The 15174-nt window shown below is 44.8% G+C and overlaps 1 protein-coding gene across 2 annotated transcripts in view; it reads right to left on the bottom strand.

The window, feature by feature from the left end:
• Positions 1-14948, bottom strand: part of GABRR1 (gamma-aminobutyric acid (GABA) A receptor, rho 1) — a 28775-nt gene extending 13827 nt beyond the window's left edge. Inside the window, exons 1-2 of one of the 2 annotated variants that reach the window (XM_010078007.1) lie at positions 14827-14948; positions 107-160 (exon numbers count right to left, since the gene is read on the bottom strand). In XM_010078007.1, the coding sequence (XP_010076309.1) occupies positions 107-160; positions 14827-14948 (176 nt within the window). The remainder of the gene's footprint in view (positions 1-106; positions 161-14826) is intronic. The other variant, XM_010078008.1, reaches the window with a different exon arrangement.
• Between the last annotated feature and the right edge of the window lie 226 nt (positions 14949-15174).

Below are 15174 nucleotides of genomic sequence, written 5' to 3'. Positions count from 1 at the left end.
TGAAACACAACCCTCGTGCTTGGGCAGTGTCCCCTTCCTCTGCCACAGCCTCAGCCCAGCCATGGGGACGCAGCTGGCGGGGCTGGGGCTGGAGGGTTTCGCCTACCTGCCTTGCTTGTGCGCCTCGCCGTGGGCCTCCCGTCGCTGCCGCTGCGGCCGGCTGCGTGAAACAACAGGAGAAGGGAGAGCTGAGACCGGCTGTCAGGGGCGGGCGATGGCATCAGGTTAGGAAAGCGCAGTGGGAAGTGCCAGAGCCCTGTGGCGTTACCTTCTGTCACACGTGAGAAATGGCTCTTACGTATTTTTTTAACTGTTTTACCACAGGCTGGCATCATGGGGCGCTGTGGAGGGCAGGGGTACTGGGGGCTTGTGGCCAGGACTGGGTGAAAGGAGGGGAACAATGATTTTTGTGAGATGTGACACCCAGGCAGGCAGATCTCCTCCCTCCTCCCGCAGCCATGGCAGCACCTCAGGGGCTCTGCTCAGGGCCTCTGCCAGCGGGGACACAGCCATGGCATCCACCCACCAGAGGCAGCTGGGTCTTGTCATGAGAGGAAAATATTTTCAAAGTATTCCAGGGGAGGTGGGAGTGGGAAGAAAATGTGGAAATATTTGTTTCTGGTTTCATACTGTCTCCCAGCTGGCTGTGAAGAAAGCTCTTCTCAGGTGCTTGGCTAATTTTATCATTAAAGGAGAGAATATTGCTTTTAGCTATGTAAGGCCTAGCTTCAGTACAAGTAATGTTTCAAACATTTAACAGTTCTAACTCATCTTTAATTAAAGTTTAAAAAAAAAACCTTATCGCTGTAATAGACACTAACTTTAATCAGCTCTACTAATGCGATTTTTTTGCCCATTAACATGCATTTCAAATCCCACTGTAAATATTTAGAGGCAAAACTCCAATTGTGATAACAAGTGTCACCACCCGAGCACCATCACCCTTTGATGAGCAGTGGCCAAACCCAAGGCTTTGCAGCATATTTTTACCCTGGACTGGGAACTCTGAAAACTGATGGTGTTGGATGGAAATTCATCTTTCTGCTTCCACAGAGAAGCAGACAACCTCCACATCACCCGAAGTAGGGGTGGGCACACTGGGCTCTGTCACTGACGTGCCCTGAAGCAGTGCATTTGCCTAGTGGGATGGGTTTCTTTCCAGGGTCTGCTCTGTGCTTCCCAGAGGAGGGCTGGGAACAAGCCCACAGGCAGACCGCTGCTTTGAGGAGCCTTGGGCCATGCAACACCATCGCTATTGCAAGGAGCAGTTTCTCTGGCACTGCTTGGGCCTGGACATAGCACAGCAAAATGTGCTTGCAAATGTAAAATGCACTTTCTGGAGTCTTCTGCCTTGTTGATATGCCCTTAGGCTGCTGCTGATGTGTCTCACTGCTGCCTGCTTTTCATCTGCTGGCCATCAGGAAGTAATTTCATGTGTTTTGGGGATAAACAGATTTTGGTGACAAGCTGACCTACTTACATGACTTTAAAGTGCCCTAGTAAACTCTGGGCTGTTCAGGAATAATGCTGGTATTTAAACAGGGATGAAGGGGGCTATGTTCTTGCAATTTCCAATGTTAATTTCTCTTTGCAGAGCTTATCTAATGATTCATGTTGGCCTTGGCTTTATCCTGCCTGTAGAGGAAGCCTTCAAGGCATGGCCATCAAGAATTCATGACCGAATTCCCCGTCCTCTGCACACAGCAAACCTGGATGGTTTCTCTTATTCACCTCTTCCAGGTGATTCTCTACTGCCTCTCCATGAAACTTTATTTCCTTATCACAGACCAGCATAAAATGTCCCCCATGCTCCAGCCACTGCAGGGAACTGAGTTCATTTGTGTTTTGATTCAGCTCCTTCACTTCTTTTTGCCAGTTCCCTTCCCCTTGTCACAGCTCTGAGGTTATCAAGCCTCCCCTGTTTTTCTGCCTCCTCCTGTGGCAGCAAAACATTTTTACACGTTGCCAGTCATTCCCCAATTACTGTAGTTTGAAGCCCCACTTCTTTCCAATAAATAGTTTTTCTGGTCCGGTTCCTGGGGAGTGCTCTGCTGGTTAAGTGATCAGTGGCAGCTCTGTCACAGGACCCCATTAGCTTGACTGTTTGGGCTGTGAATCAATGACAAGCCACTGTGGCTTCCCCTCACATGTCTGCTGTCCCTGAGTGTTTGTGGCAGACAGGCACACTCAGGAGGTTTGGTCCAGATGTTGCTCACAGATTGCTCAGCGCAAGTGCTTGCCACAGCAGCCACACAGGGTAATGGTATTGCTCCTGCCTCTGCTGAGGTGACAGGCGGTCCTTAAAACTAACCGACAACTCCTGAGGTAAAACATACTGAATAACGAACGACTTTTTTTCTCCCACAATGTCAATATTTATCTCCTAACAGTTACTGTGCCGAAAGGCATTTCATGGCTCATGAAGCTCAGTGAGACACTTTATGAAAAGGCAACAACTGGAGCGGAGAGATATTTATTCACAGTGCTCCCTGTGCATTGCTGGAGTACCTCTCAGGCCACTGATGGCAGCTGGACTGATGCAACCTCTCCAAAGCCATCATTATTCTCCTACATCCCCCAACTGCTTCAAGGCATCAAGAGATGACTCTGCCCCAAAGGCTGAGGCTCGCTGAGACTGGAGGGAGAATGAGGAGACTGAAGCTTAAGATAGGTAGGTAAAAAAAAAATCCATTAAAACCGTATTTTCATCACTATCGCTACAGACATGAGGCAAAAAACAGTTACTCTTTTTTTTTTTTTTTCCCCAAAAAGCCTGAGATTTACTATGGCACTTATAATCCCTCCAACAAAAAGGGTTGCAGGGTTAGGGATAATCATGTCTGATTTCCAGAAGAGACAGTCCAGCCCTGACATCTGAAGTCCCAGCAGGCATTTCCAAATGCCCAACTTCATAAAACATGTACCAGAGGAGTGTCAGGTCCAGACTTCAAGCATGCACCAGAAAACCCACAGGATTCTTCATCTTTTAAATTAGAGCGTTTGGAAACAACCACAACAAATGTGAGAGAAGTCACTACCTATATTAGCATTTTAGTTTGTAATTACTTATGCAGCATACATTTCCCACCTATAAGTCATACTCTCTTTTCTCTACAGGAGGCAATATACCTGTAGTAGACAGTGACCTATTTTGCACTCTTATTAGGATAATCTCATTAGGATCTGAGAACATTTCTTCCTTGAGGAGTTAAATCAAGGTAGCATTTCAGTTCTTCAGGAAAAAGCAAGTTCCAATGTGTTTTCCTCAAGAGAAAAGCAAAAGTAAGTTGCTGAAGTAATGGAGCCAGACTCACACAGTCTTTCCTGGGTCCAAGGGCTGTCGTCCTTCAGGAACTGTGCTGGTGGGTTTGGCAGACTGTGCTACCACTAGTGTTATTATCAGATTTCAAGAAATTCTGGGACAGTCTGTTCTGTCCATCCCTTATGGTATTCTTAGGTCTGCAGAGAGGATGGCAGATCAGAGAAGAGATGTCAGAACAGATCCTGTCTCAGGAAATATTGTTGAGATGTGGCTGTGGCATAATCTCTGTCCCTTCAGTCACTTGCGTCATCAGCAATGTTTTGGCCAGGGGCCGTGGCTGCAACTGACCCCAAGCCTTGTACTGCAAGTGGAAGTGACCGCAGCCCCGGGAAGACACCAACGGGGTGTCCATTTCATCTCTGCTTATCTCATGACGGGGTGATGCCTCCACCCCTTCTCTGGTGCAGAGACTGTGGACTCTCCACCCGAACCCTCACCACACTCTTTATTTTGTCAGATACAAGCTCTGCAGCTCATGCTGTGCTGTGGTGCAACCGATCCACAGCCTCTCCTACCACTTGGTGCAAGGCAAGGGAGCTTGCTGAGCCAGTTTTCAACAAGACTTTTAATTGGAAAGTAATGAAAGTGATGAAAACTCCCTCATCCCTGCCTGCCATGCCATGACACTTGGCTTTGGGCTTCCCATCCCTGGGTGGACACTGGGAGGCCTAAATATTTGACAAGGTTTTATTTCTCCCTCCATTTTATGCCCAGTTAGTGACTTGGGTTCATACCACACCAACATCATGTTAAAGGCAGAAACCAGGCGAGGGGTGCTGGGTTAGGGAACGGCAGAGAGGCAGGAAGGGGTTGGGGGAGGCGTGGGTTGTGGGCACAAACATACAGAAGGTTTCTGCAGAGAAAAAGAGGGGGCAGAGCCAAAGAGAGCATGGATCTGCAACAGAGACTATGCATTGGGTGAAACTGAGGAGAAGAGAGGCTGGGTAGGGGTAGACAGGGAGGGAGAGGAAACACTGGGTAAGGCCAGAGAGGAAGGAGTCAGAAGGAGCAGAGAGGAGACAGCAGCCTCAAACAGTGCCTCATTGCTGCATGGGATGACTCTTGGGACAGGGACAACCCAGACAGTCCTGCATGAGTAGGGGTGTTTGCGGTGCAGTGCAGAGACGCTGCCAAACCCCTGGAGATGCATGGCCCAGCACGGTCCTCGCTGGGCTAAAGAAACTCCAGGCGATGTCCCAAAGGAAGGAAAGAGGTTTGGGGGCAGGAGGTTCACAGAGTGTTCCCCCATAATGTGCCTTTGACTTGCAAATGAATTGGGAAGATCTTCTCAGCAAGCAGGAGATGCTGGTGGACAGGTGGTGAAGCAGGTCTGGGTGAAGATTGAGAAGTAGTCACTGGACTACTTCCCTGGCCCAGAGAAGTGCTTTGAGGGAGGAGAAGTGAGGTACCAAAATGGGGAGAAAAAACATCCAGTACCTGAGGGAGGAAAGTGCAAACTTGCGATGGGAGGAAGCTGCTGTTTTCCAGTGACACACACTGCAGGAGACAGGATGCACTGTGCGAAATAGTAATTCCCAGGGATAACGTAGGATAGAAACCCACTATTTTGTACTCAAACTGGGAGAGTTACAAAGTTGTGAGCCATAAACAAGCCACTAAAAACCCAGGAAAATTAATCACAAAATGTGTTTTATCTTGGCATTTGGCAAGATCTTGTTTGTTTGTAATTGTATTGGGTCACATGTCCTTACGATTAGTAGGTTTAAAGCTGGTGAAGAAAGCAACCCATTGCTATTATAGGTGGTTAAAGCTATGAAAATAAATGGAGAAAGAGCACTATTTTCAATGTTCACTTCACAAAGTTCGAGAAACAGTGGGATTCAGAGCTGTTATACCATCTTATTTTTGAGTGTTACAGAAAATTCAATGAGAACACCAATTTAATCCAATATTACTTGAAAATAGATCAACCTCAGAATGCAAAATATGTCGAGGCAAGAGACATACATACACCCTTTAAATTTTGCACTTCCTTGGTTCTTTGCCTGGACATGAACACTGTCAAAAGAAAAAAAATTAAACAAACCTACACACATTGAATGTTCACAGAAATGTCATGCCACCTGAGGTCTTGGCACTGTACTTGATGTTGCAAAAATGAAAATGCCCCTGTGTGGCAGAAATTGCATCCAGCAGGTGTGTGTGCTGGGATTCCTGTTATATAGGTTGAAAGGAAGGGTCAGAGACAGCAGAAGGAGCATGACTGAGGTCTGTCCTGCCAGCTGAGGAGGAGGGGAACACGGCGCCAGGGCTCAGCTAAGTGAAAAGGAGAAATGGATGAAGGGAAGCAGAGCAACTAATGAGACAATGCAGAACATGCCAAAAGGTTTAATATCTGCTCCAGTCTTCAAATAGAAGTTGACTTGTAAGCAGATGCCAGCACAGTGAAGATCAGAGAAGGGGATGTTAAGGAATATTTGGATAAATTGGAGGTATTTAAGTCAAGAGAAGCTGATGGCACTTCCCCAGGAGCACCAGGAGTACCAGCTGTTAGTCTCTGAGTTGTAAGTAGGTGCCTCTGAGGACTCTTCACAGGCAGGTGATGCCCCTGAGAGAGGGTGGGGGTGAACACAAAACCTGGTTTCAAGCAGGGGACAAGAGAAGGGTGTCGGAGTTTTGAGGTTTGGAAAGAAACTGGGACAAACTCATGATCTGTTTGTCTGCTCCCCCCAGGGATAACGAGATTATAGAGATCACTCAGTGTGGATCTTTGCAATAATTGACGTCAAACCAGTCTAATGTCCTTTCTGACAGTGTAACTGGCCACCCTAGTGTAGGCAGGAGGAAAAGTAGATTTGAATGAAGTTTTTAATATTTCATTACTAAACTAGGGAAATACAGCTGAGACGAAACTGTGACTTTGAATATGGTTGAAAGACTGTGGCTAGATTAACTGCCATTAGTTTGCTGTCAAGAAAACCAGCTGAAACCAGGACAGACAAAAAATGACATCTCACAGATTTCATCCTAGAAACAACTAATAAATATTTTCAATAACAATACAGATGACAGAACTATAATACTCATGCATAACATCATGCTTGAAAGAGGCACAGACATTTTGGGGTTTAGGATCATAATTCAAAGGAGCCTCAACATGTTGGAGAAAGGCGCTGATGTCAATATGATGAATTTTCATAAAAGAGAATACAAAGAACTGCATGGAGTACAGAAAAATAATTGCACAAATGCAGAATGGGGAATCACTAGCTAATTATCAATACTACACTTGTCTTAGTTCCTTATTTCATAGAATCATAGAATGGTTTGGGTTGGAAGGGACCTTAAAGATCGTCTAGTTTCAACCCCCCTGCCATGGGCAGGGACACCCTCCACTAGCCCAGGTTGCTCAAAGCCTCATCCAGCCTGGCCTTGAACCCCTCCAGGGATGGGGCATCTGGGCCACTGCCTCACCACCCTCACAGTGCCCTCACAGTGAAAAATTTCTTCCTAATATCTAATCTAAATCCACCATCTTTCAGCTTAAAACCATTACCCCTCTTTGTATCACTACACTCCCCATCAAGAGTACACTCAAGAGTGACTCCCCATCTCCCCTGTGGGCCCCCTTTAAGTACTGGAAGGCTGCTATAAGTCGAAAGGCCACAATAAGTTCTCCCTGGAGCCTTCTCTTTTCCAGGCTGAACAACCCCAACTCTCTCAGCCTGTCCTCATATGGGAGGTGCTCCATCCCTCTGATCATCCTCGTGGCTCTCCTCTGGACTTGCTCCAACAGGTACATGTCTTTCCTGTGCTGAGGACTCCAGAGCTGGAAGCAGTACTGCAGGTGGGGTCTCACAGGAGTGGAGTGGAGGGGGGAGAGTCACCACCCAGACCTCATCTGCTGGTTACATTTACAGCAATGAAAACACTCTGTCTATATAAGGGCAATCAAAACCATCAACAACTAACGAATTTGTTTGCACTACAAAACATACAAAACTGTAAGAATTCTGCTGTTGGGCTGATGTTAAGAAACATTCATATTGGCACCAGACCAGAGGCAGATTTAAAGTAAATGGACTGAACAGTAACAAGTGACCAGGCTTTTGCCCAGAAGAAAGCCAGGTAAGAAACTGTTGAACCAGCGCTTAAATTGTCCTTGGTGTCACAGGAGTGGAAAGTGACAATTTTCCACTTCTTTGGAAAAAGAGCTCCAAGTGGAATCTGAGAAGCTACAGACTGCTCTGCCAGACAAATTAGCTACAACCATAGTAAAGAATGCCAGTGGTAGACACCAGATAAATACAGTATGTATTGAAGAAGAGTGAGAAACAGTATGGCTTTTCTTGAGGGATGTTATGCACTATAAATAGAGCAGACCTCTCTAACAAGTTGATCACCTGTAGATGAGGGTGATCAAGATGACACAGTGTACCTCAGTTTCCAGAAAGTTGCTGACAGGTCCTTTCCAGAGGCTTGTGAAGGAAACAACTGGTCAGAAAGAGAGAATCTGCCTTCATGTGAATGATTGCAGAATAAGAAACAAATGGAATAATGGAGAGTTTTCACTGTGAAGAAAGGTCTTCAGTATAGTCCCATGGGAATCTACGGTAGGATCTCTGTTGTTCAATAAATTTATAAATTATTTGGGAGAAAAGAATAGTTATTGGCAACAATGTTTACTGAGGATATGTAACTGTTCAAGGTAGTCAAAATCAGACGTGGGAGTAGAGAATTTTACAGCAGAACCTCATGATGCCAAGTGACTTTAGATAAAATGACAGCAGAAGTTCAGTGCTAGTAAATTCAGAATAATATACAATGGTTTGTACTTTGTATTTTTATGTTTCTTCAATGTACTTTCAGAAACAATGTTAAGACAGGGATGGACTCCAAATCAGCTGTTACTGCTTAGGAAGGAGGTCGCAGTGTCATTGTAGCTATTTCTTTGTAAACTGCTTACTGCTCCACACTGCTCAAAAAAAAAAAAAAAAACAACAACAAACTAAACAGGAGGTTAGGTGTTAGTGGGAATGGAGAAGCAAACCAAACAGAAAGCATTTCAATGCTGTGAGTAACACCAAGGCATGCCCATGTCTCACATGTCCCATACCCATAGCTGGAAAAAGCAGAGCAGAGCAGGAGGAGAGAGTGAGCTCGGAGGTGGGGAGGGTGAGGCAGCCTCAGCAGGGGTCTCCAGGGGGGAAGAGAACAGCCAAGTGACACAGTGCAATTATATAAAATCAGAGTGGCTTGCTGAAGGTGAACAGGAATTTGTTGCTCAAGACTTTTCACAACACATACCAAGGAGAAGAAATTTCAGAGGAAGTTCACATACACAGAGTGCCATCACACTGTGAAATTCACTCTCACCAAAAGCTGTGAGTGCTGAAAACACAAGTGAGTTTGGAAGATGACTAGGCAGGTTATAGAAGAAAGACCAGCAGGAACAATTCTGTGGTGAATCCAGTGCCTGAATCAGGAAATCAAACCACTCATATGTACTCAGGAAGGAGGAAACTGCCTTGCAGTAATCTGGGTTTGTTTGGAGATTTTTTTGCTGGGCTGCAGATAGGTTTTTAGAGCCTCTTACATCTGCTCATAAAACACAGTGGAGTAATGGTGGGCTAGAAGACAGTATGAAGCTGCTGATCCTGAGCAAGTTACATGGTGGCAACACTGACTGTAGATTTTATCATCAGTGGCCCAGTAAAGTGGCACAGTACATGAGTGTATGAACGTCACTACAGAAGTATCAGTAGAGACAGTATTCTGCCATGAATCACCTGAATAAAGAGAGGAAGCAATGTGAAGTGTAGACTCAAAATAAGTTCTAGAAAGGATGAAAGGAGGCTGGTGATAATGATGAAAGTAGAAAATACACTTTTCGAAGAAGCAAAATTTGCAATGATAAGCAGCAAGAGAACACTTTTGTCTGGGTTGTGAGAAAAAAATCCACAAGATTTCCAATAAAAGTTGTCACACAGGATTGAAGTGACTTGAAAAAACAACAGGGGTAGAAAGGAAAAATGAGAGAAACAAATCAATAATGAGAAATGTGTTAGTGTATAACAAGATAGAGAAGATGAGAGCTATTGGACAGAAGAAAATTATTTCTGGCAAGTGGAAGAAGAGCTAAGACAGGTAGCAGCAACAGCTATCTGAGCAGAGAAGGAAGGTACAGAATAATACAGAGTTAAAAGCAGCAGAAGATTGGCAGAGCTGCGTGGCGGGGGAAATGGCTGTGCCTAGGAGCAAATAAATGGGGCAGGAGAAGAGGAGGGCAGAGAAATTCAGGGACAAAAAAAGAGAAAGAGCAAGTTGGAGAAGAGGAAGAATCTTGAATGAGGGAAGGAAAAGGGGAGTGAAGGAGGGGGAGGTGAAAGGAGGAAAGGGAAAGGCAGATTACCAACAGGGGAGATGGAGAGACTCCCATTGCACTGGCCTGAAGCCCTCTCTGGGGCTCTTGTTGCTCTCATGATGCCCAGCACTGCTGGTGCAAATGGTGTTAAGGCACAACACAAACTGCTGATCCTAAAAAGCAGTGCCTTGGGAGCTGCGGGTGCTCAGTGCTCCACTGGATCTGGCTCACAGTTGAAAACATGCTCCTATAGGCGATGCCTTCCTTGGGCATTTTATGAGCTTATTGTACACTCTGAAGACCTGATCTAGAGACAGCTTGCATTAGCAAGCTTTGTTCATGCAATAAATGCTTTCAGGATCAATCCTGAAGATAAGATACAAGAGCAAAGCTCCAGGACAAGAAAACAGATTAGGGATTTCTGGGAGGCAAAGGAAGAAATCCTGTTAGGGATGAATTTGTAAGGCCAGAGAGAGTGTTAGGAGGGCAGGAAAGTAGGAGCTGCCCTGTGTGTAGGAGGAAGCCTCAGTGAGGGTACCAGCATAGCCACGTGTGATTTACAGAGCGCAGAGAGCTTGCACACAGTGTGGCTGAGGTATGGAGGAGCTGGTAGCACAGAAGTCCTGTCCACATTCAACAGAAGCAAGGGAAGGTAACTTTAATGTTGTGAAAAGGCTGAGCCTTTGAGAATGGTCCGGGAAGGAACCATGGCCATAATGATGCCAAGTGGCTCCCATCACTTAGGAAAGTGTCACTAATTGTAATAACACCTGAAAATGTCATAACGAGAAAGATCTTTGGCCATGAAAAAGACCTTGTGATAAAAAGCCCAAGACTTATTGTAGAGGGTGTCATTCAACTACTGTAAGAGATAGGTCTTACTGATGGGAACATGGACGGGGAGCTCTAGAGGAGCGGAAAATGAGTTGCTATTTGGACACCAGAGTGAAGCAAAATTATTATAACATGGCCAGGGAATGGTAAGGACATGACTAAAAACATGAAGTGAGACTCTTAGCTAAGATTAAACAAACATGATCCATAAATCTTGTACAATGAAATCTCTACTGCTGAGAGTTGTTTGTCTGAAAGGTGGTTATAATACTGTTCAGGCAGATTTCAGTGTTGAAAGCTTTTTTTTTTTTCTTCCTCAGCAGTTAGCTCTGGCAGAACAACCTGGGCTCAGCTCCAGGCTAGTTTTTTTTCCTATTGCTAGTCCTCTCCGCAAGTCTAATTAGCAACACAAGCTTTGGCCCTTTTGTTGCCATAACCATGTTGTGATCCTTAGTGACCCTTTGTACCCTTCCAGTGATCCCCCTGCAGCCTGGTGGCTTTCCAAGAGCCCGAGCAGCTGGGAAAGCAGCAGCCAGCCCTCTTGCTGGTGCTCCGGATCTCATCTCCTTCCTGTAGGAGTTTTGGCACTGCGGATTTAACAGGAGTAAAAATCTTTGCAAACCCTGCAGGATTTGAACACAGCTGACTGCAAACTATGAACAGGTCTGCAAGGTGAAAAAGGTTTTATTTTTATAGCGCTGCACTTTCAAGTGAAATTCCTTTGAGGTGATTTGTCATGGAGATTAGCAAAAATAGGTAGTTGAGTCTTTGACTGGCACACAGATATTTTTACAGTGAATTACAATGTTGGAGGGCTCTGTAATAAGTCTCATGCAATAAAGCTATCTACTTGGGTCCTTTCAGTGTGATGGTGTGTGTATTTTGACCTACAGTTATTTGTCATTTTCTTGTCACACTCTGCACCATGTCCCAAAGCCTCACTAGCTTTATTTCAGGAATTACTTGGGACTTTGCAACATTCCCCTTGTGGAAACACACTCTTCAAAGGACTGCATGCATGCATGAATTCTTGTGGGGAAAACCATGCCTGTCTGGTCACCCTTCTTCAAGGTTCTTCTGCCTCACGATAGAATGGCTATCTTTGGGTACCTGCAGTGTCAAAAATTGTGACAGAGAATGTGTCTGACCCTGCAGCCTCCCATTCACCATATCAGCAGGACATCAGCTGTGGCATCAGCTGGATATGGGCAGGTGAAAGGACAAGCCCTGGGGCTGAAAACTGCAGAGCAAATGGTGAGGTTTTATTTGAAATCAGAGTTCAGAGCAAGTGAGTCTCCTTGGAAAAAAAACTAACACTTGCAGAACAGCACCATTTAAAGAAACAAGCTAAAGGTCTGTGCATTTCTTACATCAGCTGCACCAGGAGAATGAGGAGCAAAGCTGGACACGTCTGTCAGGGACAGCAGGATGCTGGCTGTGCACCCAAGGATGCAGGTCTGTACAGCAGGTGCCTGTGTCACTTGCCTACACTGGTGGTTGGTGCTGAGCCCTGGCAGTAGGGCATGTGGATGGTCTTGTGTCCCTAAAGGGCTTCTGGAGGCCAGGGAGGCCATGGGTGAAAATTAAGCCACCCAGAGCATCCTGAGGTGATATGGAACAAGCCTTTTCCACTTCAGACAGATTTCCACCATAAGCCTCCAGTGAGTCATGTGGGTCCCTCCAGACGACAAAGGCTGCAGTGAAGGGATGGATTTCCATGCTGGTCCTTACCATAAGCCTTATGGAGCAAGAAATCACAGTGCTCAGAGAGAAGTAACAAAGGCAACTGCTATAACTTCTTCTGCATAATGGATATTCAGGGCTGAGTCTTGAAGGGAGGGGAAACAGAGTCAATAACAAAATGTTCAAGAGCAATCTTCACTGCAAGCTTTTTCTGATGTTACAGACCATCCCTGCTTGTTCTCTTTTTCTTCCAGGATCTAATTCTGTGATGGAAAAAGGCCTTGACTTTGACTGAAATGCAAATGAACTGTGCCTACTTCAAAACTATCTCATATGATCAGCATCTTAATGTATAGGGAACTACACATGAGAGCACAGAGGACTGGCTGTACCTCTAAGGTGAGGAGTCCTGCCACACAGAGATGCCCGGACATGTTGGGCGACCATGATCTCCCACTGCAGGGCTGCAATGAAGACCATGACCACAGTCCCAGGAGGTCAACAGGAGTAACTCTGTTTACAGCACCTGCATGAAGACTGTACAAATACTGCACCGAGTCCTGATGTCAACCCTGCAAAGCAGCGAAGGGACGGAGGAAAATAAGCAAGTGACTGAGTCAAGGTTTGGGAAACGTCCTACACTGAGAAGCTTAATCTTCTGAATATGTCTAAGTGGAGATGAAGAGGAAGCTTGATCCACCTGCGAGTACCTGGATGGAGAAGAGACAAGCTAGCAGAGAACAGGAGCAAATGGATGGAAGCTGAAGTTAAAAAATACTTGCAATCCTATTCTGAGCTTATTTGACGGTGAAGGTAATATTCATAAATTAAGGGTTCAGTGTACAATTTGTACAGAAGGCTTTGTTGTTTGTGCTTAGCAGGAAATCAGACAGATGACCATAATCCTGCACTGGGCACCATGCTGCTGATGGACAACCTGATGGCCATGAGCCAGTATTGCTTCCCCCTCCCCATCAGCCCTCCTCAGTGTCAGTACTGCTCTGCTGAGGCAGAAATAGGCCAGAAATGACCTCCTGGGCCAGCGTGGGCATGCTGGGAGGGCAGTGGACCCAGCTCCTCTGATCCACGACACCTTGGGGCTTTCTGATGGGCTCGTCCTGGCACAATTACAGCATATATAGAAAGCATGGGTGAAGATGTAGTTCCTACATGAACTGAATTTTTAACACTCTGCTGCTGTGATTTGTCATCGCTTAATTGCACTGACACCATTAAGTGTTTGGTGCAGTGGGAGTATTTGTTAAAGACGCTAAACAAGAACGTGGTTGTGTGTATGCATTCCTCTGTTAGATACTTTTCAGCTCAAATGGTGGTATCTTGCTTCTCACCCTTTATTTTGCTACAGCCAGCATCTCACCTGTACTGCCACTGTCATGAAGCCTCAATGAAAACAGAGGTTTGTGGCTGTCTCACATCCATATTGTCTGGTAATGCATCCCCTGGGGGCTGATTGTGAACAGTCACTGCATCCATTTTGCCAGTTATACCTCCATGAAGGTGGCGTCACTGCTAAAGCCATTTCCTACGTATAAAATGGTTCATAGACCCCCAAGTGCCAACAGGGACACTGCGGTCACTCTGTAATGTAGCCCTGTCTTGCTACAAGAGACTACAGGAGAAAAAAAAGGCATCGCACTTTCCATCCCTTCCACCTTTCAGTCATTTTTCTAGAAGTCTAACAAGAGTGGTTTGAATTCCTCAGGACTGTGACACTCCTGCTTTTCCCTCCCCATACACTTTATGGTGTTGATGGTGATACAGAGTCATTACAGAACAGAAACAGTGACTATAGCAAAGCAAAACAACACAGTCTGTCACAAGCAGAAGTACACAACATTTGAACAGAAAACTGAGTGTCAGCTATATTCTCCAAAAAAAACCACAAAGGATTTTTCCTCCAGATGTACCTTGTTATTTGCCCGAGTATAGAAATCCTCATACAAAGTTCCAAATATTCCCCAAATAGAATATGTAATCAGAATTCAGTTGTAGCAAAAAACCTTCCTCGGCATAAAACCTCCTAAAATGGCTGTCCACAAGATAGTAGGAGAAAAATGTCATATAGACTTTTTTAAAAGAGAGAAAGAGAAGAATAGACAATATTTTAAATAATGTTTAATATCTTAATTCAACACACTGAATGCTCTTTCTGTTTCCTCTGATAACTGACCATAGCCTTGAAGTTTGCAGAGATTTTATTTTTTGCCTCTCAAAAGCTCTATAAAACAACTGATATTGGAATAATAAAATAAATTCTGAATGTTTTCATTTCAGACGTCAGGTCAATCTAATCTTCAGTGAATACAACAATCTTCATGGACCTAAATTTCCTTTCCACTTTCATGTAAATATTTTACCACATTTTAACCACAGCAGATATAAGCAAATGCTTTTTTTTTTTTCATCCTTTCAAACTTTGAGATACCTCACAAACCCATTTTTCGGAGGGAGCAATGTTTTTCACTGCAGAAAATGCACTAAAACTTATTTATTGTCAAAAAGAGCAACAGAAAATATTTTTGACTGAGAGATCACAAACTGCAAATGCAAACTCTAATTATCTGTTAGTCATTATATCTTCATCCGAAACATAACATTTGTCCAAACTCTAGCAACTTGAATGCAAAAAAAAGAGACTCACCTGCCTTTTTTGTATACCTCATGTATTTCTCTTCCTTGTCGGTGGGCTCTGCATTCAGTAGATAAAATCCATCCCCACAACAGCAGGAAGATGCTAAAATGCATTTTGTGGACAGTCAACATGTTACCTGAAGGCTCTGTATCCAGAAATCGTCTGTACAAGATGCAGAAACCCAAAATGTAGATCCTCTTCCCCTTTTTAAGACATTATCGGTCTGATCGTTATTGGAAGGATGTTTACTCATACAAAAAATCATCCTGCAGTATTTAATCTGGACAGTGGGGAAAGCAATTTCCACTAAACCTATAAATCCTTCTACGTCAGATGCCAGGGATTTTCTAGCAGTGT

The sequence above is a fragment of the Pterocles gutturalis genome, unplaced genomic scaffold (assembly GCF_000699245.1).
Source record: "Pterocles gutturalis isolate BGI_N339 unplaced genomic scaffold, ASM69924v1 scaffold24418, whole genome shotgun sequence".
Lineage (NCBI taxonomy): Eukaryota > Metazoa > Chordata > Aves > Pterocliformes > Pteroclidae > Pterocles > Pterocles gutturalis.
This window is presented reverse-complemented; position numbering and strand designations above follow the sequence as displayed.